The sequence below is a fragment of the Fonsecaea nubica genome (assembly GCF_001646965.1).
Source record: "Fonsecaea nubica strain CBS 269.64 chromosome Unknown Scaff37, whole genome shotgun sequence".
NCBI lineage: Eukaryota > Fungi > Ascomycota > Eurotiomycetes > Chaetothyriales > Herpotrichiellaceae > Fonsecaea > Fonsecaea nubica.
The window spans coordinates 53,331-76,359 of NW_019173710.1; the positions used below are offsets into that span (position 1 = coordinate 53,331).

General features: G+C 53.4%; 8 protein-coding genes across 8 annotated transcripts; 5 read left to right on the plus strand and 3 right to left on the minus strand.

Annotated features, from left to right (window-relative positions):
• Positions 1-889: 889 nt before the first annotated feature.
• Positions 890-2,862, minus strand: AYO20_06038 (hypothetical protein; the record flags this gene model as incomplete). The annotated part of the gene is made up of 2 exons (XM_022644329.1): positions 890-2,594; positions 2,654-2,862. 2 exons carry the CDS (start codon positions 2,860-2,862, stop codon positions 890-892), a joined length of 1,914 nt encoding a protein of 637 aa, XP_022499633.1.
• A 1,371-nt stretch (positions 2,863-4,233) lies between these two features.
• Positions 4,234-6,057, plus strand: AYO20_06039 (hypothetical protein; the record flags this gene model as incomplete). The annotated part of the gene is made up of 1 exon (XM_022644330.1): positions 4,234-6,057. The coding sequence occupies one exon, from the start codon at positions 4,234-4,236 to the stop codon at positions 6,055-6,057; it is 1,824 nt and encodes a 607-aa protein (XP_022499634.1).
• A 940-nt stretch (positions 6,058-6,997) lies between these two features.
• AYO20_06040 (hypothetical protein) lies at positions 6,998-8,425 on the plus strand (the record flags this gene model as incomplete). Its single annotated transcript, XM_022644331.1, has 1 exon — positions 6,998-8,425. One exon carries the CDS (start codon positions 6,998-7,000, stop codon positions 8,423-8,425), a length of 1,428 nt encoding a protein of 475 aa, XP_022499635.1.
• Positions 8,426-9,122: 697 nt separating this feature from the next.
• On the plus strand, positions 9,123-10,604 carry AYO20_06041 (hypothetical protein; the record flags this gene model as incomplete). The annotated part of the gene is made up of 2 exons (XM_022644332.1): positions 9,123-9,574; positions 9,701-10,604. The coding sequence occupies 2 exons, from the start codon at positions 9,123-9,125 to the stop codon at positions 10,602-10,604; spliced, it is 1,356 nt and encodes a 451-aa protein (XP_022499636.1).
• A 1,945-nt stretch (positions 10,605-12,549) lies between these two features.
• On the plus strand, positions 12,550-14,437 carry AYO20_06042 (hypothetical protein; the record flags this gene model as incomplete). The annotated part of the gene is made up of 5 exons (XM_022644333.1): positions 12,550-12,633; positions 12,706-12,980; positions 13,044-13,593; positions 13,652-13,739; positions 13,800-14,437. The coding sequence occupies 5 exons, from the start codon at positions 12,550-12,552 to the stop codon at positions 14,435-14,437; spliced, it is 1,635 nt and encodes a 544-aa protein (XP_022499637.1).
• Positions 14,438-15,261: 824 nt separating this feature from the next.
• On the minus strand, positions 15,262-16,314 carry AYO20_06043 (hypothetical protein; the record flags this gene model as incomplete). The annotated part of the gene is made up of 1 exon (XM_022644334.1): positions 15,262-16,314. The coding sequence occupies one exon, from the start codon at positions 16,312-16,314 to the stop codon at positions 15,262-15,264; it is 1,053 nt and encodes a 350-aa protein (XP_022499638.1).
• A 683-nt stretch (positions 16,315-16,997) lies between these two features.
• On the minus strand, positions 16,998-19,432 carry AYO20_06044 (hypothetical protein; the record flags this gene model as incomplete). Its single annotated transcript, XM_022644335.1, has 3 exons — positions 16,998-17,523; positions 17,618-18,336; positions 18,392-19,432. 3 exons carry the CDS (start codon positions 19,430-19,432, stop codon positions 16,998-17,000), a joined length of 2,286 nt encoding a protein of 761 aa, XP_022499639.1.
• A 1,761-nt stretch (positions 19,433-21,193) lies between these two features.
• On the plus strand, positions 21,194-22,917 carry AYO20_06045 (hypothetical protein; the record flags this gene model as incomplete). The annotated part of the gene is made up of 5 exons (XM_022644336.1): positions 21,194-21,329; positions 21,373-21,798; positions 21,864-21,946; positions 21,997-22,669; positions 22,748-22,917. The coding sequence occupies 5 exons, from the start codon at positions 21,194-21,196 to the stop codon at positions 22,915-22,917; spliced, it is 1,488 nt and encodes a 495-aa protein (XP_022499640.1).
• Positions 22,918-23,029: the final 112 nt, after the last annotated feature.

Below are 23,029 nucleotides of genomic sequence, written 5' to 3' on the forward strand. Positions count from 1 at the left end.
TGAAGTATATCGCCAAGCGGATCCCTTCCCTTCGAGCTGAGGTCCCCCCAGCCCCGGTGGAGACAGTCACAGAGGTACCGGTACAGAAAAATCACTCGTATAAATGTTTTCTCTGTCCAAATTCTGTCACGCAAAGACCCCCTTAGGACAACAAGGGCGAATCCACCAAGTGCGAGAGTTCGAGTCCCGATTCCGGCAAACACACACAAACACGCCATATAATCTGGGTCCTGTCAGGTCAAAACTAACTCCGGCTTAGCGGGCATCAGGACCTCGATTCGATTCGAATCCTCCTCCTCCTCCTCCCTCCGAGATTTCGGTCCTCTCTGGGCAATCTAACATCGGTTAGAGGCAATAGGACCATCGGTTCGACGACATCAACCACGTAGTATAAAATTCGTAGTATAACCGGCCGAGAAAAAACCAAACCCGCAAGGGCGAGTTTTCCTTATCACAGACCAGTAGGTTGAGCTGTTCTGTGATAAGTTTTTGCCGTTTGGCGCAAGGTCCAAATATCCTCGGAGGTGTTTTTGGGCTTTTAGCATTGTCCAGGACCGTGAATTGGATGGAACACATAGCTTGATGTGCAGTCTGTGTAGGTGAAGATTCCTTTCTGTGATGGTACGATTCAGCTTCATCGTGACATCCTAGAGCATTGCGGTTGCTCCTAACACAGGGTTGGAATACAAAATGAGGCTTCTGAATGCAGTCACCAATTTGATCCACATAGGAAGACCTCAGCTGGCAGGTCAAGGAGCTGGTTTCCTCTGCCCTTCGACAAGTCAATCCACTTTCCCAGAGCTGATGAATCTTGGTGGTTGCTGAATGTCCATTCGACCAACTTCAAGCCAACAATTTCAAAGGATTTTCTCAGTAGCACGCCAACTTCTCATCCATCCTGAATGTGATACAAGGAGGAGAGTAATTCCAGATCCTTGGCAATCGTTGGACTCGAATCAACAAAACCATAAATGAAGGCCAGCATCTTGGTGCACCAGGCTTCGTATCCCGATGGAAGCGTGTCTCGCAGTCGACGATCAGGTGAGTTCTTGAAAGCGTAGAAAATGAGTAGCTGCCCAAAGAATTGGCCACACGCAAAGTATTTGACGGGCTCAAAGTTGTGCATCCTCGCACAGACGTCCAACGTCATGTGCCAATCCATGGCATATTCGAGTGCTTCTGCACATAATTTGAGCTCGATGTCGTTGACTGACGCAGGATTTTGAATGGCTTTATACAGGAATGGTCGGCCTAGATGGAAAATTGACACCCGGTAACGCATTTGAAGCAAGGCGACGACAACTGCGTCCGCCGGACAGTCAAAGTCATGCTGTTCTCGGTCGCTAGCATAGCGTAGCGCCTGAGGAAGGTTGGCACGCCACTGCTCAAGCTGGTGGCGAAGCTCTTCTGCAACTTTAGTTGAGGGATTGCTGAAGAATAGTTCGTCCCTGATCCGGTTGAGGATTATTCTGTGGGCGATCTGCGCTAGAAAATGATAGTGGTAGAACGAGTCGTCCGAATATTGGGGGCGCGAACCGCTGGCATAAGGATATGTGGTAAATTTGGGGAGGGGTACGTCGTCTTCCCACGCTTTCAGACCACTTGGTGGAAGCTCCAACTCTTGAACGACAAGACTCTCCATCATAAGTGAGCACCAGAATAGCCTTGCTTGCATGTCTGCTAGCCACTCATCGGTCGCTTCGGGTGGGCATTTCCAGTATGCAGTGCAGATCATTGCCGCCCGACTGGTCTCCAGCCATTTATCCACTGGACGCATCGTTTGTGCAAAGAACACGGCCGATGTCAGGTAATACTGGCAAGCCTGAATGTCTCGCTCAGAGAGGCAGAAGCCGACTCGCCTCCGGGCTTCGTTGAAAAAGCTTAGGCCGGCGATTTCTTCTTCGATGATGTGTCGTATGACTGGGGTTATCGAGGCTTGATTTGATATCTCAAATCCGCCTTCTTCGTATGCCTTTATGGCCATACACCCCAGAGCCATGACATTTAGCACGAGACACGACTCTATGTCGTGGCCAAATCCCTCTCGAACTACAACAGCAAGAGTGCTGAGAAAGTAGAAATCGCGGTCGATGAATGGATACACCCGGTTGAAGGTGTCGAAATAAGCATTCGACAGGTCCTTGACGGAAGACAGGCTGAGGGAGGCGAGCCAGTCAAGCGTCGACAAGGCGCCTTGCGCTGAGATAACGGGTTCAAGCGACGGTCGCGCGGATTCCAGATGAGTAGGATAGCTTCCCTCCAGCTTTCGAACCTCGGAAGTCAGACCGCTTGGGAGTAGAGCCTGCACCCCTGGCCAGTGGATCGTTCGACGGGCACTAAATGATAGAACTGCAGATTGGGTGTTCAACAGTCGGGGCAATTGCTTCGTACTTGACAGTGGGGAAGGAAAAGATTGATGAGACACTACTGAATCCATATGATAAGGGCTCTCATGATGTGGTAGATTGGAATCGCCTCCCTTGTTAGCCTCGAGCTCATGAACCGATTTTGCTGACGCTGGGCCGGACATGTGGTCGATCTTCGACTCCATGCGCCTTAGAGTATTGAATATCATGCTCATCGAGATTTCATTTCTGTTACATTCCGGTCAGCCGCTGATCAACGCATACGAGGGTATAAGGCTGTGACCCACTTTGTCGGTTTACGTTCTGCGTAGGTGCACTCGATCCCCAGGCTTTTGCACAGACTACAAGGCATATCCTCGTCACATCTTGTCTTTTTGAGGCGACATGCTTCGCAGGCTTGTCGGGCAATAAAGTTGCGCTGCCTCTTTGCAGGTCTTGAATCGTCATATTGCGCCTCGTCGCTGGGCGCAAGGGCGCGGTGGTTCTCGTCACCCATTTGCAGTATTTGTTATTCGTCCCCGGCTTCTGCGCTTGGCACGGAAAGTTAAGCTCATCGCTATCACCGTACAGCAGCTACCGTCCGATGACAACAGAAAGGCCGACCTTGCTCCATGCTTCTGGCCCAGCAAAGTTGGTGATCGATATTTGTTCTGATGAAGGTCCCCAACATCTGACTGCCAAGAGACTAGTCCATAAATGGATTAGTCTCTTCTCCAATCTTCAGCTGCGAATATTGGGACATTGCCAGATCATGATTCCTTGTCACTTGATATCCGAACTCTCATCTCAAGCAATTCGATCGGCTTGTTCCACAGGTCTGCGATGGCCATGACGACACCTCCATCCGTCACCTCCCCCTTTAATCCCGAACAACCAGAAGCTAAGCGACATACCTGGTACCCTGACGACCTGATAATCTCATGGCGCCTGGATCACAATGGATGTCTCGGAAAACCTCCGGTCGCTTCTGGCACATAAAAGATTGCATTGGTCGACCTAGACAGGCATGGCTGGTAAACTGTTGAGCTGGCTGCCATAGATGTGTCCACACGAATCATGTCGCAGTCGGGTGACTTATGTACACACCTCACGAAAGATATCGTGTACAGCAGTGAGCTATTGACTAGCGGGTGGTATACTCTGTATCACACTATAACGTTCCCAGGGGCAGGATGGCAGTCATTCCCACAAGCCGGGCTACGAGATGTGTTCCTAGCCATGGTATGGTAGTAGCTGGAGGATTCATCTCACCGATGACCTTTTGAAGTCGTCCTCCCACCTCGCTCGCCGTCATGAAATAGGATAAGGCTGGTTTGATCAGCCATTGGGGAGATTGCCGAGGCCGATACCAGCCCGTATCTCTCACGCACTTCAGATAGTGACTGATAAAGGAAGGTGGCTGTAGCGTCCCAATGCTAAGGTAGCATCGAGAGCTTTGGGATGGATTCCCCCGCAGTCATCCAAACCTCAGCCTTACCAGCCACATTTGGCTACTTGGACACGGCTTCACTAGCCACCATCTATCAAATGTCACGGTCGCAATTTCCATGGTGCCCATCACTAACAAGGTAGAGCACAACTCTCCATATGCGTGGATGGTTTCTATAGTTACATCAGAGAACATATCACTCTATCGCAATCACAACCTCAATGTCTTGTCCATGGCCTCCTTTGCAAGGTCACTCACCATGTCTACGGAACGTTGCAGATGTTGTGTCACCTAAACATGCGGTGACTGGACAGGCTGCAAGGAGCTTCAGGCTGTGTTACCTCAGTCGTCCAAAGACATAATAGTCTTGCATCCCTCCATTCTGTCAAGTGAACTGTTGACGGGCTTCAATTCTCTCTCTGGTGCTCAAGGTACGCGATGCATTTTTGTCTCCTCTTTCCACTGACGACACTCGTTGTCAGCCTTCTGAATGGCTTGGTAGGTGCCATTGCCGCCAACCCTCTCCCGGCGCCTCAGAATATAACCTGGGGCACTTCAGGACCGAAACCTTTGGCTGGGTACTTGGTACTGAACTCGCCATACAATCAAGTCGTCAACGATGCATGGACGCGAGCATGGAACACCATCAGCACTTTGAAATGGGTCCCCGTCGCTGTGGAAGCCCCGATTAGCACTTTCGAGCCCTTTCCAACCGCGACACCCTCGTCCAGGGTGAAACGTTGGAATTCGTTCCTCAGTCAGATTGACCTTACTATTGCCGACACCCAAGCTGATCTACAACAAGGAGTGGATGAATCATACACCATCGACATAACCCCAGCCTCAGAATCTGTCAATATCACGGCGCAAACAGTATGGGGGGCCCTTCATGCATTCACCACCCTCCAGCAGATCATCATCTCCGATGGCCATGGCGGTCTGATGATCGAGCAACCAGTCTCGGTTGTCGACTATCCAAACTACCCATATCGGGGCGTCATGATTGACAGTGGCCGGAACTTCATTGGAATCCCCAAGATCTACGAGCAGATTGACGGCATGGCGCTCTCAAAGTTGAATGTGCTTCACTGGCATTTGGTGGACGCTCAATCGTGGCCTCTCCAGATGGCGAGCTATCCTCAAATGACCAAAGGGGCCTATTCTTCCCAGTTGATCTACTCACAGGACGACATTCGGTCCATCATTGCTTATGCCCGAGCTCGCGGCGTTCGTGTCATCCCTGAAATTGATATGCCAGGCCACGCATCATCGGGATGGACGGAGGTTGATCCAAGCATTATTGCGTGCGCAAACTCCTGGTGGTCAAACGACGTCTTCGCACTCCATACTGCGGTGGAGCCAAACCCGGGACAGCTCGACATCCTCAACAACAAGACATATGAAGTCATCAAAAATGTCTACACCGAGCTCTCGAGCTTGTTCACCGACAACATCTTCCACGTCGGTGCTGACGAGATCCAAACGGGCTGCTACAACTTCAGCACTCTGGTACAACAATACTTTGCCCAAAACTCCTCGCGCACGCACAATGATCTTCTGCAGATCTGGGTCGACACCGCCGTTCCACTCTTCACTTCGGTATCGAACAAGACGTTGATGATGTGGGAAGATGTTGTGCTCAACGCCTACCCACACGCACACACGGTCCCGAAGAACATCATCATGCAAGCGTGGAACAACGGCCTGGAGAACATCCATAACCTGACTGCTCTAGGCTATGACGTTGTGGTGTCGTCTTCCGACTTTTTCTACCTTGACTGTGGGTTCGGTGGCTGGGTAACCAACGATCCGCGATACAACGAGATGGCCAACCCCAATGCTTCGGTGCCGACCTTCAACTACGGGGGCAATGGAGGCTCCTGGTGCGCGCCGTACAAGACCTGGCAGCGGATATACGACTATGACTTCACGCTGAATCTCACCGACACACAGAAGAGCCACGTTCTAGGCACAGAAGTCCCTCTGTGGTCGGAGCAGGTCGACGACACCGTCATCTCCTCCAAGATGTGGCCGAGGGCAGCCGCCATGGCCGAGCTCTCGTGGTCCGGCAACAGAGACCCTGTCACTGGCATCAAGCGGACGACTCAGATGTCGCAGCGCATCCTGAATTTCCGTGAGTATCTGGTCGCCAACGGTGTCCAAGCAACGCCGCTGGTACCCAAATATTGTCTCCAGCACCCGCACGCCTGTGACTTGTTTTACAATCAAACAGCACTTGCAGACTATGCAACGACGCAGTGATTCGGTTGCTGGCTAGTTTTGCGCTCTTTCTTTCCTGTCCGATGAGACATGCTGCGGTTGTTGAGGGGGGGTGATAATACAATGTCCATAACCATGGTTGGAGGACAAGGCGATGACTGGAGTGAGTGCCACATAAGGAACCCTAGTGGAGGCCTGCATAAGCACTCTTGTCGTATTTTTGCTAGGATCTCCAGCGTATGTAAGTAGGTTCTCGAGGATGCGGGCCTGCGATCACACAATACGAGAAACTATTTTACGTCCTTGCCTCCGAACCAGTAGAACCCAGTAAGTAGCATGTGCCCACAGCGAAAACCCTCGTACTTGTACTTTGTGCGTAAACCGCACCAACCGATTCCGAGATATCGCAAACTCCGAGATCGGCTCAGTTTCTCGGGAGCCATTTTTTCGAGACACGCACGGCCCGACCTCGGCTTCTGTTTTTTCTTCTTCTCCAACGAAACGAAATCTGGCTTTCCCGAGGCGAAAAACGGGACGCCCGCCTCGAAAAAACAGGTGATGATGAATGAGGGGGTTCTCGGTAACGGGAATGTGGGGAGTCTTGCGCGGGCTCGGACTGGGATAAGAAGGGTAACCTACGGTCGTAAGTTTGTGGGTAGTAAGTAAGTAGCAGACCGAGAGAGAGGGTAAGAAAGAAAGAGAGTGTGAGGGTTGATTGATTACCTACAGGACAGGATCTAACATTGTCAATTCTATCTCTAACCTCTTCGAACGAGTACCACACTACACTATCCACGAGTACCGCGAGGATATAGAAATTCACCCTCTCTCTCTACTCCATCAGTACTTGGACCCTGGAGAATATTATATTTGTAACAAAGTGAGTTTGGAGGACTGAAATTTTGCACCCGTCCCGACATATCCTCCCCTCTCCTTTTCTCTCACACCATCACCACCACCACTCTCCTCCCCTCGGCTCGCCATGCCTGCCTCAAACACAGCCGTCAACGGCCATGCCGCACAGAAGCCGGGCGACATCCCCGTCACCAGCATCTTCTCGAGCTTCGTCGCCAATGCGAGCACCAAAGACCTGACCCCGCACATCCGGGACCGGCTCAAGGAGTACATTCTCGACTTTATCGGCGTGACCCTCGCGGCGAGCCAGTCATCCGAGTCGACGCTGCCGTTCTGCGCGGCCGTCAAGGCCCTCGGCGGCCAGGACAACGGCTCCTGCACGGTTCTTGGCAAGGGCAAATCCTTCACGCCCCAGTACGCGGGCCTGCTCAACGCCACGCTGGGCCATTCGTTGGACTTTGACGACACCTACGCCAAGGGCACGCTGCACGCTGGCGTCACGGCCATCGGCGCGGGCTTGACCCAGGCGGAACTATTGGGCGACCAGGCGAGCATGGACCTCTTCCTGCTAGCCGTCGCCGTCGGGTACGAAATCACCTGTCGTCTGGGCAAGGAGCTCGGCAACGACGCCTACTCGCGCGGCTTCCACAACACCGCGACCGCAGGCATCTTCGGCGCTGTTGCGACAATTGCGGTCCTCAAGGGCCTGTCGGCCGAGGTCGTCGAGAATGCATTCGGCCTGGCCGGGTCCAAGGCCGCCGGGTCGATGCAATACCTCGAGAACGGGAGCTGGAACAAACGCCTCCACCCGGGCTTCGCGGTGCACGACGCGTTTGTGAGCGTGGCGCTGGCCGAGGCGGGGGTCATCGGCGCGGCCAAGATCTTCGAGGGCACCTTTGGGTTCCTGCACGCGTACAGCCCCAAGCCGGACAAGGACCTGGTGTACCTGACGGCGGATCTGGGCAAGAGGTGGGAATTCCTCGAGACGTCGCTGAAGCCGTTTCCCGCGTGCCGCATGACGCACGGCTTCATCGAGCACGCGGTGAAGCTGGGCCGCGACAAGGGCTGCTCCAAGGCGCAGGACGTCAAGAGCATCACGCTGTCGCTGAGCCCGGCCAACGTGAGCGTCGTGGGCGCCCCGATCCCCAACAAGATCCACCCGGAGAACATGGTCGACGCGCAGTTCTCGGCCTACTTCACCACGGCCAACAGCTTCCTGTACGGCTCCGACAACGGCGTGCGCTGCTACGAAAAGGACCGCCTCGCCGACCCGCAGATCCGCGAGCTGTCGGACAAGATCACCTGCGTCGGCGACTCCTCCATCAAGGAGTTCGGCTCCAAGCTCAAAGTTGAGTACGCGAACGGCGAGGTCGCAGAGATCGACATCCCCTATCCCCTCGGCGAGCTGCAGCACCCGTTCACCCGCGAGCAGGTCGACGCCAAGTTCTTCAGCCTGGTGAACCCGGTGTCTGGAGAGGAGAAGGCCAAGGCCATCCGCGACGTGGTCAATAGTATCGAGAAGCACACTGTCAAAGAGTTGCTCGCTCTGTGTTGATTGTGGGGAAAATCAGGAAGCGGGAATAGTCCTATGAGTAGTACATATGTCTTATGTCAAGTTATGCAGTTTGGGCCATGCATACCCTTTGTATCCAGCCTTGTTGGATGATTTCATTTTATCATTGGTTTCACCACTTTACAAAGTCAGCATGATGGGGGTCCGAGGAACAGCATATTCGGGTAGAGATAGGGTGCTTCTCCTTAAATAAAGAGTTGTATGCCAACTGAACACGCCATCCAGCGACCTGGACATACGGCGAGGAGCCAGAGGAGTGAGATCAAGCAAGGTGCAAATTCCGTGATAGATCGACATCTGTTCACCTTCTGCAGGTTGATGATCGAGGCTCATAAATTGCGATGAGGTCGAAGATATACGAGGTACATGTAGCTACGTCTGACTAGACGCAACATCGCTACATCTTATTGGCTGTCCAGACGGATTCATGGACCCGGTGCATATCTCCCCGTCAATCAACGTCGACGAAACATCCCTCTCAACCATGGAAATATTCAGCTAGAGCAACAGTCCATGATACATGTACAAACGACTCCCTGTCATTGTTCCTCGCGGGAGCGCCGCCCTCATCACATCATCATCTCATTTCCAGCCCTCCCTCCACCCCGCCACCCTCTCCATTTCCCCGTCTCCCAGACACAAGTCCTCGTCCACAGACAGGGGGGAAAAGGACCAGAAGATGCCAGAGAAGGGCTACGTCTCGCAACGGGCACTATCCAACCTGGTCCCGCCCACACCAAACCTCCACGCCGTCCGCTCGCACTGCTTCCACAACCAGTACGACCCCGAAACCAACCCGGACGGCATCGTCGCGCTGGCCATCGCCGAGAACAAGCTGATGCGCGACGAGATCTGTGCGCACATCAACGCCCACACGGCCATCACGCCGTGGCACTTGACCTACGGGCAGGGGCCGACGGGGTCGCTCGAGCTGCGCAGGGCGCTGGCGGCGTTCGTGCGCGACGTGTTTCGGCCTAGTATGGGTATCGACGAGAAGAACGTCTGTGTCTGTCTCGGCGCGGGCAACGCCGTGGATAATCTGGCTTTCTGTCTCGGGGAGCCTGGCGACGGCATCCTCGTGGGCAGGCCGCTCTATGTGGGATTTTTCCCGGATATTGAAGCCAGGGCAAAGTACGTTTTCCATCCCCCTGCTATCTCGCATTCTTCTTCATATCTAGCCAGTACTTCCTGGTTTGCCCGTCTGCCTTTGTCATGAATCCCTTTCGATTTGGAGCAAACACGCCGTGACGATGGAAGGATCTTGCCCGTTCGGTCAGAAGCTGACCATGGGCACGAGCTTGAGGACCACCTCAGAGTCAAGCCCGTCCTTGTCCCCTTTGGCCCTGATACGGATCCCACCTCTGCCGCGGCGGTCCCTTTCTACGAAGCTGCTCTACACCGATCCAACGCTGCCGGCGTACCCATCAGGGCCATCCTCCTGTCCAACCCGCACAACCCGCTGGGGAGACCGTACGAGAACGACTTCCTCACGGGTATCATGCAGCTCTGCGCAAAGCACAACATCCACCTGATCTCGGACGAGGTCTACGCACGCTCCAACTTCCCCAGCACCGACATCCCCAACCCGGCGCCCTTTGTGTCGGTGCTCTCGTTCAACCTGGCCGAGTACATCGACCCGTCGCTGGTGCACGTCATCTACGGCATGAGCAAGGACTTTTGCGCCAACGGGATCCGCGTGGGCGCGCTGATCTCGCCCGCCGCCAACGGCACCGTGATGCGGTGTTTCCGCGCCGTGGCGAGTTTCAGCCGCGCCTCCCAGCTCGCCGAGCACGCCTGGCTGAATCTCCTTAACGACCTGCCATTTCTGGACACGTACTTCCCGCTGCTCCAGCAGAGGATGACGGACGCTTACGAGTTCACCACCTCGTTTCTGAAACGGCACGATATCCCGTATACCAAGGCGAGCGTGACGAGTTTCATCTGGGTCGACCTGAGTCGCTATCTCAGAGAGGACAGCGTCGAGGCCGAGCTGGAGCTGAATTGGAAAATGGCCCACGGCGGCGTGTGGTTGGCCATGGGGGCGAGTTTCGCCAGTGAGAAGAACGGCAATTTTAGGATAACGTTTGCGACACCGAGAGAGGAACTGAGCATGGGGTTGGAAAGGTATGATATTGCGATTGTTGCCTCGACGTGGTGCTGACGGTTTGTCTTGATAGGTTAATCAAGGTATTGAAGGATGTTGAAAAGAACTTGAAAAGATAACTCAGTCACTTTTCGGATGACGTAGAGTCACTCGATTGAAGAGGGAAAGCTAGACTCCGATGCCAGAGATATTAAAAAGCATATTAGACTCTCTCATACAAATCCTCGTCAACAAATGGTGCAGTGTGCAGGACGATGGGTTTGCAAGAAGGTATGTCATGAAAGAGCACGCTCGAGTCTCCAGATCCAATGACCAGGAGATATGTCGAGAAAAAAAGCTGCATAATGAATGTTAGCAGAGCTGGACACGAGTACAACATGATAATGTGGTCTAGAGGAGGATGCTCCAGGGTCCTTCTGTGTTGACCGGGCCTCATGCGTTTGATAGAGGTCGCCAATGACATGGACCATGGCCCTGAAGAAACCACTGTACAGTCTTGAGCTGATCCATGTCGAGCTCTGTCAATGCCATGCCTTGCCTTGTCGTGGACGCTTGCGCTGATACCTTAGCGAGCTGCGTCGAGGATAGCGGCACTGATGTGAGGATCTGTAGTTCGGAAGATACAAGAAACAGCAGGTGTCCAGATAAGCAAGATGCACATTTGCTGCAGTCGTAGCATCCTTACATCTTTCGGGAGTGGAAGCAGTGCAGCTGCTCCTAGTCCTTGGTGAGAAGTGGCAGGGGAAATGAATGAAGCTGACATGTGGCCATTCGTTGCTGTTCTTGCTGGTGCAGTTGTTGCCGCTGTTGCTGCTTTAAGCGGATCAAGGATTTTGCGGGCATCAGAGTTTTCCAAGCTTCATCGACAACTTCAACTTCAACGACTTGTACCTTTTATGTCTCCTAATGTTCATAACCAGGCAAGATATATGTACTGACATGTGGCTGGCTACTGGCAGATAACCTGTCGCGCTGGTTTTTACGCAACCTCCCCTGTCTCACCAACCATATCAGTGCTTCCCGCTAGGTACCTTAGCATGCTACACATGCCTGGACGGAACCTTTAGGCACCGCGCCGTCCCGCTTCATGCCTGCTGCTTCTGTGGACCACTTCTACCTAAGGACAGGTGGGTGACATGCGAGAACCATTTGCTGACTGGCGCTGCTGATCGTCTCGCTCACAGACCTGGCGTTGACCGTGCAGTCCACTACCAGCGAGGCAGTGTCCCAACGTGCATGCCCCAGAATCCTTGGTGGATTGTCACCTGGCACGGGGATGGTTTTTGCATCTTATCATCGATTTTGGCTCAAAAATGGGCTACCCACTCTGTACGAGTCATTCTGCAAAAGGCGACCTGCAGGGCACGCTCCGCTCGCTTGATTCCAAGATTCTTTTCGCCCAGGCGCTTGGGCGAGACAAGGCCCACAAGCCTCGACGGGGTTTTCTTGCCTCGAAATGTCGCCGGAGATTGTTGTGGTCCCTCCCGACACTTCTTCAGTAGCCAGCATTTGCCAGCCGCCGTCAGGATTCGTCAAGAACCTCTCTCGTGCTACACCACTGCCGTCTTCTGTGGTCCGAGGTAAAAGATGGCTGTGGCAACTTTGCGTGTCTTCTCAATTGGTCTGAATCACCGGGAACCGAGTCCCGCACTCTTCTGGCGGTCTCGCATCTCCAACATCGCTGCTGGACGATGGAGAGATTATTCAGGGCGGGAAGGCTAACTTCGTTCCCCGAGGCCTAAGGTGCTCCCCAGCCCCAGAACCCCGCAGGAAAAAGAAGGGTGGCCCTTCAGGGACTCGCGAAGACCGACTCCAGATATTACTCACTCACCACCAGCCATGGCCGTTGCTGGCCACCGCGAACCACATTAACCCCGTGTCCTCCTCTGGACCGATCACTCGGATTGTCTCTCCTCTCCCTAAACCGTTCTTCTTCAGGACTGTTTCGTCTTCCATCGAGTGATACCTGCTTGGCTCTTCCTAGCCAGCCGCGTCGACCATCATGGGGGCTACAAAGAGACACGCCTCGTCTCACTCGAGTCTGTACAACAGACTAGTAACCGTGGCCGTTGCTTTCGGTTCTATGGTAAGTCGCTGTCACAAGGCTTCCATCAGCCCTTCTGTATTACTCCTAGGAGAAAGAGACTGACTCTATCAGACATATGGCTACTGTTCGGCCATCATCGGGAGCACCATTGGCCAGCCAGGATGGTATCAATTCTTCGACCTCCCCATGCAAGGGGAGCCAGGTTACGGCGGAAAGACCACAGATGCAATTGCGACGGCGAACGGTTTATACAGTGCAGGCGGAGCAGTCGGATCTCTCTTCATTGCTTGGTCAGCTACTGCCATTGGCCGCAAACGAAGTATTCAACTCGGAGCTCTCTTGGCCATCATCGGAGGCGCGTTTCAAGGTGGTGCCGCGGCGCTGGCGTAAGTTGCTGATGCTCCGTATCCGCTATCTGCCCTCTACAACAACGCTGACATCTGTAACAGCATGTTCCACGTTGGACGGGTCATATCTGGACTGGGCATTGGGATCCTTGTAACTGCTTGTCCCATGTACTTGTCTGAGTTGGCACCGCCTGAGAATCGTGGCTGGCTCGTTGGCCATCATGCAATCTTTTTGGTGTTTGGATACATGCTCTCCGGATGGCTTGGATACGCGTGTTATTTTGCCACGGACAAGAACCCGTCCTTCGCGTGGAGGTTTCCCTTGTGCGTCCAGACTCTGCCACCGTTGGTGTTGGGAGTCACGTCAATCTGGATCCCCAAGTCGCCGAGATGGCTCCTCCAGAAGGGCAGGATCGAGGAGGCCTGGACCGTCATCCAGGCTCTGCGCCGATCGCCGGACGACCCAGACGACCTTGTCGCGAAGGAGGAACTGTACCAGACCAAAGAACAGATCGCCCTGGACGCCGCGAAACTCAGGGCGGTGGGATACGGTCCGTGGATGGCTTGCATCAAGAAGAAGAGCTATCGCAAGAGAATGATTATCGGCTTCTTGACGCAGTGGGGAGCCGAGTTTGCCGGTGTGCTGGTCATTGTACGTCCCTCTGAAGTCACTCATCTGTTTGCGATCAGGTTGCTGACACGGGTCCTAGAACAACTACATGGTCATTCTGTACACGAACCTCGGGCAGACGGGATCCATGCCTCTGCTCCTCTCGGCGGTCTGGCTCACCACAGCCGGTAAGCATTGCTGCGTCAATAGCCTTCCTTGTGTGACTTGCACTGACTCTGATGTAACAGGTGTCATCTACAACCCCCTGGGCGCGTGGCTCCACGACAAGGTCAACTCGCGACGGTTCATGTACCTGTTCGGCACGGCGGGATGCCTGGTGACGACATCGATCCTGTGCGCTTTGCTTGCGACGTACGCGGGCACCACGGACAAGGGCGGCAACGCGGGCGGGGTGTTCATCGTGTTCCTTTACCTAACCTTCCAGGGCACCTTCTGCGACACGACCATGTACCTGTACGTGAGCGAGATCTTCCCGACCGAGATCCGGCCGATCGGGATGGGCTTTTCGCTGTTTGGGCAGTTCGCGGCGACGCTGATCCTGCTGCAGACGGCGCCCATCGGCTTCGTCACCATCGGCTGGAAGTACTACCTGGTGATTGTGTGCTGGACCGTCGTCTACCTGCCCATGATCTACTTCTTCTGGCCCGAGACGGCGCGCCTCTCGCTCGAGGAGATTTCCAAGCAGTTTGGCGACGACGTCGCCGTCCACGTCAACGACATCAGCGACGAGCAGCGCCGCGAGCTCGACGACTTCCTCAAGTCAAAGGACATTGTCCACTCGCCGTCCACCGTGGTCGGTGGTGCCGACGACTCGACCTCCCCCCCCACCACGGAGATTCAGGAAGAGGCCTCGGAAAAGGTCTGAAGATTGAACAGTCAACCAACCCATCAACCCTACTTTATGTACCTGGCTATGACCATGTATGTACCGTAGGTAATCGCCCCTTAGCATACCAAGGTGTTTATCCCATGCATGTGTGTATACGCAGCGTCACGCACGTGGAGCCGGTACACAAACGGACTACGAGACATGGAGAGTTGCGAATAATTGAATCTAGTTTTTACATTTTGTAAATAAAGTATATAACGACGACACCCTCGAAAAAACGAAGAAGGGAGTTGACCTGCAAGCCGCGGCGCTAGAAACAAGTAGGAGAAGGAGGAGAAGGAGAAGGAGGAGGAGGTGGAGAAGTACAAGAAAAAGTAGAAGTCGTCCGGGGGAGAGAGAAAATAATTCTTATAAATGCGAATGCGAATTCATGAATATCTTGGTCGATCGATTGATGTGGATTGATCGATGAACAACTACGACTTTCCTGTGTGCCAGGTATCGCACCCAGTTCCACTTCGACTTGCGTGGTGTATGTATACATCTCTCGAGCCTGCATCCTCTTTCGAAGTGACATATCAGTGCCCTTTACATACCGTGTACACACACACACACACACACACACACACACACACACACACACACACACACACACACTCAACACATATACACTAGCGGAAAGGAGTGTTTCTTGTCTTGGGAATCTTCTGCATTGCTCGCTCAAGTACATGATCGTAGAAACGTCTAGCTCGTGATAATGGACTGAAACAACACCTACTTCTTCCCGACGCAAGAACCCGGGCATGATCGGCTCGCGCCGTCATCTCTATGCCATTCAGCCTCCACAAAGAACCGGCTGCTCAGAAGATGGCTATGCAATTTGGCGGACTGCTGACGCCTCCAGGCATGTTGAATGGGGCGCTCGCGACGAAAAACTCCCAACGGTGCTCCCTGATGCACATCGCACTCAATGCCTCGAGATCAAAGAGCTCGCCAATCGGCATGCCCCATCCCGCCAGCAGGTATTCGTGCATAAAGACTCCTTCCACCTCAGGCTCTCCTTCACCGCGTGGATAACTCTTCTTAGCAGGGTAGACTTCAAATGATATCGCGTCACCCGCCACTGCAGAGAAGCCTGTGTCCCACAACCAGCGCAGCATTTCCTCGGTGCCTTCGACGCCAGCGTGTTGAGGTGTCTTGGTCGTTGCATAGGCATTCTTGTCCTGCGATGTCATGCGCGTGTCCCATTCTTTAGTCACACCCATGCGCACGAAAAGGATGTCACCACGTTTGAACGTCACATTCTCCTCTTGAGCGATCTCGAGTAGTACGCTGAGGGGGACTGAGTGGTCGCTGAACGTCGAGTAGTCAATGCCTCTCTTTTCGGCGTATGAGACATAGTCCAACAGCACCCCTCGTCCGCAGATACCCTCCTTCGCCCAATACTGCAGCCCAATCCGGTGATTCGTTACATCCATGATTTCCTGACTAGTCACACCACCGTAAAACACCCTCCTCTCTGGCTCAGACTCGATCGGATCTGGTTGGGAGAAATGCCTGAGCCCGTCCCATTGACTACTCTGCTGTGGATTGAACGTGTAGACGTCGTCAAAAGCAGCGCCGCCGAGAATGCCGACAATCTCGTGCCTGCAGGGTACTCGGCCAAAGTTGGCGATTTCCAGCTTGTTCAACTCCCACCCAAGATTCACACGCCGTCCGCTTCGAATGCTTGTCGCTGCAGCAGAGGCGACGACATCTGGTGTGAGGAGCACAAGGCGACCCAGCCCCTCCTCTCTCGTGTTAGGCTCGCCTGGCCATACTTGCTTCTTGTTCGGCAGAGCATCGTATGGCGTCAAGTGGAGGGGGTGTACCTGAGGGTCCTCGTCGTGAGCGACATTTTGAAGTGAGCCCATGGTGAGATGTAGTCGAGGCCGACAAGGATCTTCTCCTCACGTCTAGTTAGATCTAGTCTGCTGGGACAGAGATGAGCCCTGATCGATATCGATTCTGAACGCTGAGGCACAGAACAGAGATCCAGGAACGCGGGGTCTTCGAAATTGAACCGGTAGATTGGATCGTTTCCACCACTTGCACCCAAGTTGGGGGATAAAGTTCCACGGTGAATTTCTCCGAATTGACTCAGTCGAATCACAACGCACAACCGTGGTTTGTGGTGGCATGCCCCATTGTTCGTCGAGCGCCCACCTGTTCAAAATGATAGTTTTCGCTTCATCTCCACTCTTCGGTTTACTTTCGGAGTTCGGATGTCCCGCAAGATCATTGTGGCCATCGTTGTGGCAAGCGGCACACTGAGCCCATCCTTCCTAAGACCATTCATTATTGCCTTGGGTAAGTGAAGAAAGTCGTTGTTCCATTCAGTGTGTTGCAAGCTTCCGGTGTAAAGTCCGTGATGACCCCGCCCCCAGATCCGCGTTGGGTGTGTACCACTCCGTCACGAACACTTGGTGACTGGTGGGACTCGGAGTCCAGACTGGCGGTACGCTTCAACACGGTCTGAATGTCCACTTTGCAGACACTCAATTGTGGATGTCGAATAATGGTCACGGTTCACCATCTGCTCGTTCGAAGGAACTGTCTAATCGCAATCAAAGTCAAAACTCTCAAGGATCCGGCTGAACTTGTTGGAGAGCTTCCAGAAGCGCATTTTCCGTAGCATGGCTTGAGCTTCGTGGCTGATCGCTTCGAGACTGCCACTCATGTAGATGTTCTCGACAGCACCAATGCTTGCGGGCCCTCCGTTTTCGATCCAGGTCGCAATTGCGGTCCGTTGGCCATCAATCCGATTTGGCAAATCGAGTCGAACAGGGCATGAGGCGTAACCAGGGTCCGAGCAGGGCTGAGGTCCGAATTTGGCAAAGGCAAGGATGAAGATGTAGCCCATGAACGTCCGCATAATCTCACAAGGCGCAGAGACTAGGTATTCGTTTGCCACGGCGATGATCTGAGCTGCATGCCACGCTAGATTACGAGCTTTTGTGGGATTCTTCACAAGTATCGAGCGTAGGCGTCGCTTAGCCGACACAAGGCTCTGATCGAGTTGTTTCGACTGCGAGGCGGAAGAGCGGAAGATATGAACAATAAGGTCCATAGCCTCGTCCGCGCTATATAAGTGAGAGTAATGACAGATAAGCGCGGTAAGACTGCAACAATCTGGTTAAACACAGCTTCACATTCTCGAGAACCAGCAGAACTTACTTGTAGTGGATGAGATCGGCGGTAGAAGTCAGAGAATACATGGATTCACAAAGTGCATTGAGTCCTTGCAGTAGAGTGCTTTTGGTCTGTCTCTGAGCCGCAGCTAGAGAAGGGAGTTTCAGGTACTCGGTGGTCGCCATGATATCCAATTGCTTGATGTCCCAAAGAAGTCGGCCAATGCTCTGTGCGCACAGCCTCTTTCCCCACGCTGGTAGATCCTCAGGGATACCTTTTCCAGCCAGAAGATTTCGAAGTATTTTCGCGGTCGAGGCTCCTCGGGCGGTCGGCGTAAGGCGTGAGTAAAGAGCTGCCCAGGCTTGAGGGGATCTCGCATCCCACAAAGGCTCAGTGCAGGGCAGAAAAGACGGCAGTTCCTGTAAGTCAGCAGCACCTCGTCGCGCGGTTAAGGTGCACAAAGTGCAGTCGTACTCGAAAGAAGACCAAGCAATGCGCTTTTCTTGCTCCTGGTCTTTCCATCTCAGCCACTCGGTTGCTGCATTCTCGTTGGGCAGGGGGCTTTTGAAATCTTCCCACTCAACCTCGGTGCTGATACGGGACTTTAACAGACCCATCCCGCGGAGGCAACCCATCAGTATGCCCCTCGAGCAATCTGCGTTTGCGTAAAGCCTCATATTCCCAGAGCCAAGAGAATAGATCTGGTGAAGGCAGCAAGCAATGAGATATGGCGCATTGTAAAAGCGAGTGCTATCTCCCACGCCCTGATCCAATAAATTAGTCACTCACATCTGCATCGCTTCAAGGTCCAAAACTTACCAGCCATGCAATCATTTGGCCGCACATTTCACTCAGAGACCATGACTGTTCTGTCCCCTGTTGATCGTCCGAGTACATGGCTCCAATACAAGCCATGGCGGCCAGTGTGACGGTAGGGACTTTGGTCATCTGAAAGGTGGCAACGTGTACAAGAGGCAAAATGTTGTGGAATTCTGCAAAGTACAAATCTAAGGAATTTTTCAGCAGCTCCATTGCAGATTTCATACTCGGGTCGTGAGAGAGATCTTGCTCTGGTAAGTATGGCGACGAGAGCAGCTGAATCAGACTTCTGATAGTGGTCCCATTGTTAGTTTCACTTGAGGCAACAGTGCCTTGTAAAATGTCTCGTAAAGGAGGGAGTCTGTATCGCTGAGATTCAGGGTTCCGTGTGTGGTCAAAGGGCCATTGCTGAGAGGTGGCTCGCGACTCGGACGACTTGGTCGAAAGGTTTTTGGATTCTTGGTGTCGAATTGGCATTAGTTGTGCAGATATGGCTTGGTGGCTTCTGTTTTGCAGCGGCTCTTGCAGGTCAAGCGGGATCGATGGTTGAAAATACATCGGTTGCCCAAAAGCTCCACTCTGATAGTGAGCTTGAAGTTCGCCAGTACCGGGCGAGTCAAGGTCGAGATTGAGCCAGTCCACACCACCGCCAATCCTCGGGGCAGGATCGTAAGACATGAAGTTAAAGTCACCTGGCAGAAAGCCCTCGAATCCCATCATGGAATGGTTGAACTCGGCTCCGCCATCTGGGCTGGTATTCGGAAAAGACACGAGGTCCGGGGAGATCATATCCATCGGATTGCCCTCTGGGGTTGGGTGGAAAAACGATGTGCTGCCGTTGAAAACTCGATCATTGCTTGGTCTCTGAGCAGTATTACTGACCAGATCCGAAGTTCCATTGACAATCCCTAGACGGGTTTCTGCCTCGTCCCGATAGTCCTGTGTACCGGGGAACGAGGCATCCTGACATGCTTGCTGCTCTGGGAGTTGGGTGGATGGAGTTGGTGACTCAATTTTGCCCTCTGTAATCCCACGTTCCATATTTTCGTCGTCTGTCGGATGTTTGCAGAATGATCCTGATTTTTTGCAAGGTAGACAGGGCTGCGAACGGTCACACTTCAACTTCTTCTTGACACAGCGAAAACATGACTTTTGCGCAGACCGCTTCCGAGATATGGTTGCTTGATGGGCAGTACGAAGATGTCGGAGCAGGACGTCGTTCCGTGAAAATTGGCGGCCACACTGGTCGCAAGTGAAGTGTTCCCGCTGGGAAGGATGGAGATGCGATTGTACATGACGTGCGAGGTGACTCGGGCGGGCGACGACGAGGTCACAATTGGGGCAGCGGAGCGTTCGTGAAGCCTTGGGAGCGGACTATTCGGAGCCTCAGTCAGTAGATGCCGTATCTTTCTGGGGAATTTAGGTATATCGAACCATTGTATCCAGGGAAATCTTGGTCAGAAGTTAATATCTCGCAAACCCGATTGAGCATCGAGGGTCGTTGACCGCAGTTACCCCGAGGAAGGTGGGATTTCTGTCGGGCGGATGGCCATATCCCTTGCAGTCTCATGTAGAAGGAAGATAGATAGATTTGGGGTTTATTGACTGGTACAATATCGCTCCTGTGGTGAAATAGTGGAATAGGTGAATAGTTGAGGCGCCCAACGTTAGAGGGGGATGGTGTAGGATGTCGAAGGGGAGATGCCCAGGGCGAGCGGAGAGTGTTCGATGACGGGGGTTCAACGTAGAAAATCACCATCGCCAGCAAAAGAAACCCCCCAAAATCTGGGGAACGCGCACTCGGGAACGAGTAACCCGGACCTGGGCCCTGTCATCACTAGGCGGCCAATGGTACCAACGGCGCCGGGGAACAAGCCTAGCTAGGTAGTCTGGCCATAGTGGAGGCCTTGGGCTGTTTGCTAGCTTTGACCTAGCACTGCCTAGGCACTAGCCTTAAGCCGCCCAGTTTGAGAGTCTGGCTCCCTCCATCTCGTTGTCGCAGCTTGTGTCGATCGTAACTATTTCATCTGCCACCTTGGTGGTGTCCTATTGATGCAGACCCTGAGTTCAGAATTCGGCAATGCAAACCTCAGCACTAGATAGCTGCCCCCCAATGGAGGCTGTCAAAGGTCCTTGCACACACTGTCGTCGCGCATCACCTCGAGCAGTCCGTCAGGCACAGAGCGATGCGGAGTGTTAGGAGACACCAACACCATGACTAGGCACTGTGCGAGTCCAGAGTAACGTTATTGTGTCCTCCTCGGTGCTTTGATATTCAGTTCTTCATGTCTCACACAATCACACGGCCTCTCTCAAAGGTTAGCCTTGCAAGTCACTACTTCCGTCTGTTCCGGCCTAAAGAAAAAATGCATCCTCCGGTAAGTTATATGGGTCAGTTGGATGTCTTGCGTTTGGACGCTCGGGTTTCTGTCCCTCTACTTCTCTGGGTTTGGGGAATATCAATGTGTGTTGCTCTCTGTCAAAATCACTAACGCTAACCACAGGAAGCCACGGAGGCTACTTCTTCAGGCTGGAGAGAGCATGCGAAGGCACACCGACCAATCCCCGGACCCCTGTTCATTCGGATTACCCTGGTGCGAATGGTCATTCGCTAGCCTCCGTTCACGGCGTCTGGTCCGAGGATAGCAAAGATGCGGGGGAAGAGTCACCACCGAGTTGGAGAAGATTTCGAGATAATAGTATCGGATTTCCTCCGAAGCCTGTTACCAGCGGTCAACCTTCGTTCTTGAGTTACATTACGGGAGCTGTTACATGTGAAGCGTGCTTCAAGGATAGAAAAGAATGTCAAGCTCAACCAAATCCGTCTCGGCGGCTGCCGTGCAGTCACATACCACACGCGACAACTGCTGGATTGTTGTAGAGGGAAAGGTGTACGACATGACAAGATTCGCACCAGAGCACCCAGGAGGAGCGGAAAGTAAGGTCACTTGCACCCAGAAAGGATACCTAAAACTCATCAGGAGTCACAGTAATCTACGCATATGCTGGTAGAGACGCCACCGAGGCGTACTCGGAGGTCCACGACCCGAATCTCATCAAGACCAATCTCTTGCCTCGAGAGCAGATTGGAGATCTTGACCCAACCACAAAGCTCCCAGATGTGCCGCCTGGTCAAGATTCGAGGGCTGGTCGGAAGCAAGAAGACAAACCATCGCTCGACACTTTCATCAACCTGTACGACTTTGAAGATGCTGCGAAGAAGTCACTCTCGGAGAAGAGCTGGACCTTCATCTCGGGCGCCTCAAACGACAACATCACGCGTGACGTGAACCACGACCTCTTCAGAAAGATATGGTTCCGGCCTCGGATATTGAGAAATGTCTCGACTGTATCTACGAAAGCGACGATGATGGGATGCCAAGTATCACTTCCTATATGGATTGCACGTAAGCTTGATCAACTCCACTGGTGCCCTCTTCTACGGTAAGGTCCCATGCTAACAGTAACCCAGCGGCTGGTGTTGGCAAGACGGCTGGACCAGAGGGTGAACTGGCGCTTAGCAGAGGCGCTGCAGCCACTGGCATTATACAGACGGTTGGTTCATTTGTCGCTGGTGACTGCCACCCTGTATTGACATCAATCAGATATCAACGACGGCCTCATTCCCGTTGCTCGAGATTCTTGACGCAGCGGGCAAGGATCATCCGTTCTTCTTCCAACTATACATCAACAAAGACCGGTCAAAGACTGAAGAGCTCCTCAGGGTCATCAACAGCCGCCCACAGATCAAAGCTTTGTTTGTCACCGTCGACCTCCCTGTTGTCTCGAAGAGAGAAGCAGACGAACGAATAAAACTCGACACGTTATATTCCAGCGGCGTCGGAGGCTCCGCAGCTGGTAGCGACCACAAGGGTTCGGGGCTTGCGAGAAGTGTGGGGTCTTTCATAGACCCGGCATTCTGCTGGGAAGACCTGGCCTGGCTGCGACGACAGACCAAACTGCCAATTGTCCTGAAAGGTATCCAGTCAGCGGCCGATGCCAGGCTCGCCATGCACATGGGCTGCCAGGGGATCGTGGTGAGCAATCACGGAGGCAGGGCGCTGGACGGGGCCCCGGCCTCCATTCTCGTGCTTCTAGAGCTACACAGGGAATGTGCAGAGGTCTTTGACCACATGGAGATTTTCATCGACGGGGGGTTCAGAAGAGGATCCGACATTCTCAAAGCCCTCTGTCTCGGAGCCAGTGGTGTCGGCCTGGGCAGACCCTTCATGTATGCCATCAACTACGGCAAAGAAGGCGTCGTGCACGCTATCAACAGTACGTTATCTCCCCCGATCCTGTTTTCTCCCTGCCTTTTCTTCTCCTGCTTGGCTAACCACGCCTATTATGATACAGTTATCAAAGACGAGATCGAGACAGCCATGCGCTTAGCCGGCCTGAAATCTCTAGACGAGGCGGACCCAGCGCTGATCAACACGGCCGAGGTGGATCCCCTTGTCCCTCGCGGTTCCCTCCATCCTTATGCGCGGAGACGTGAAGGCCAAAGAAGACAATACCGTCTCTAATGTCCCGGGAGGGAACTATCAGGAAAAGCATTAAGAGGTACAACTTTGATGCCAGACACCCCAGGTTTTCATTAAATATGATCAGTAGCGTCTTGTGAATGTAGACAGTATT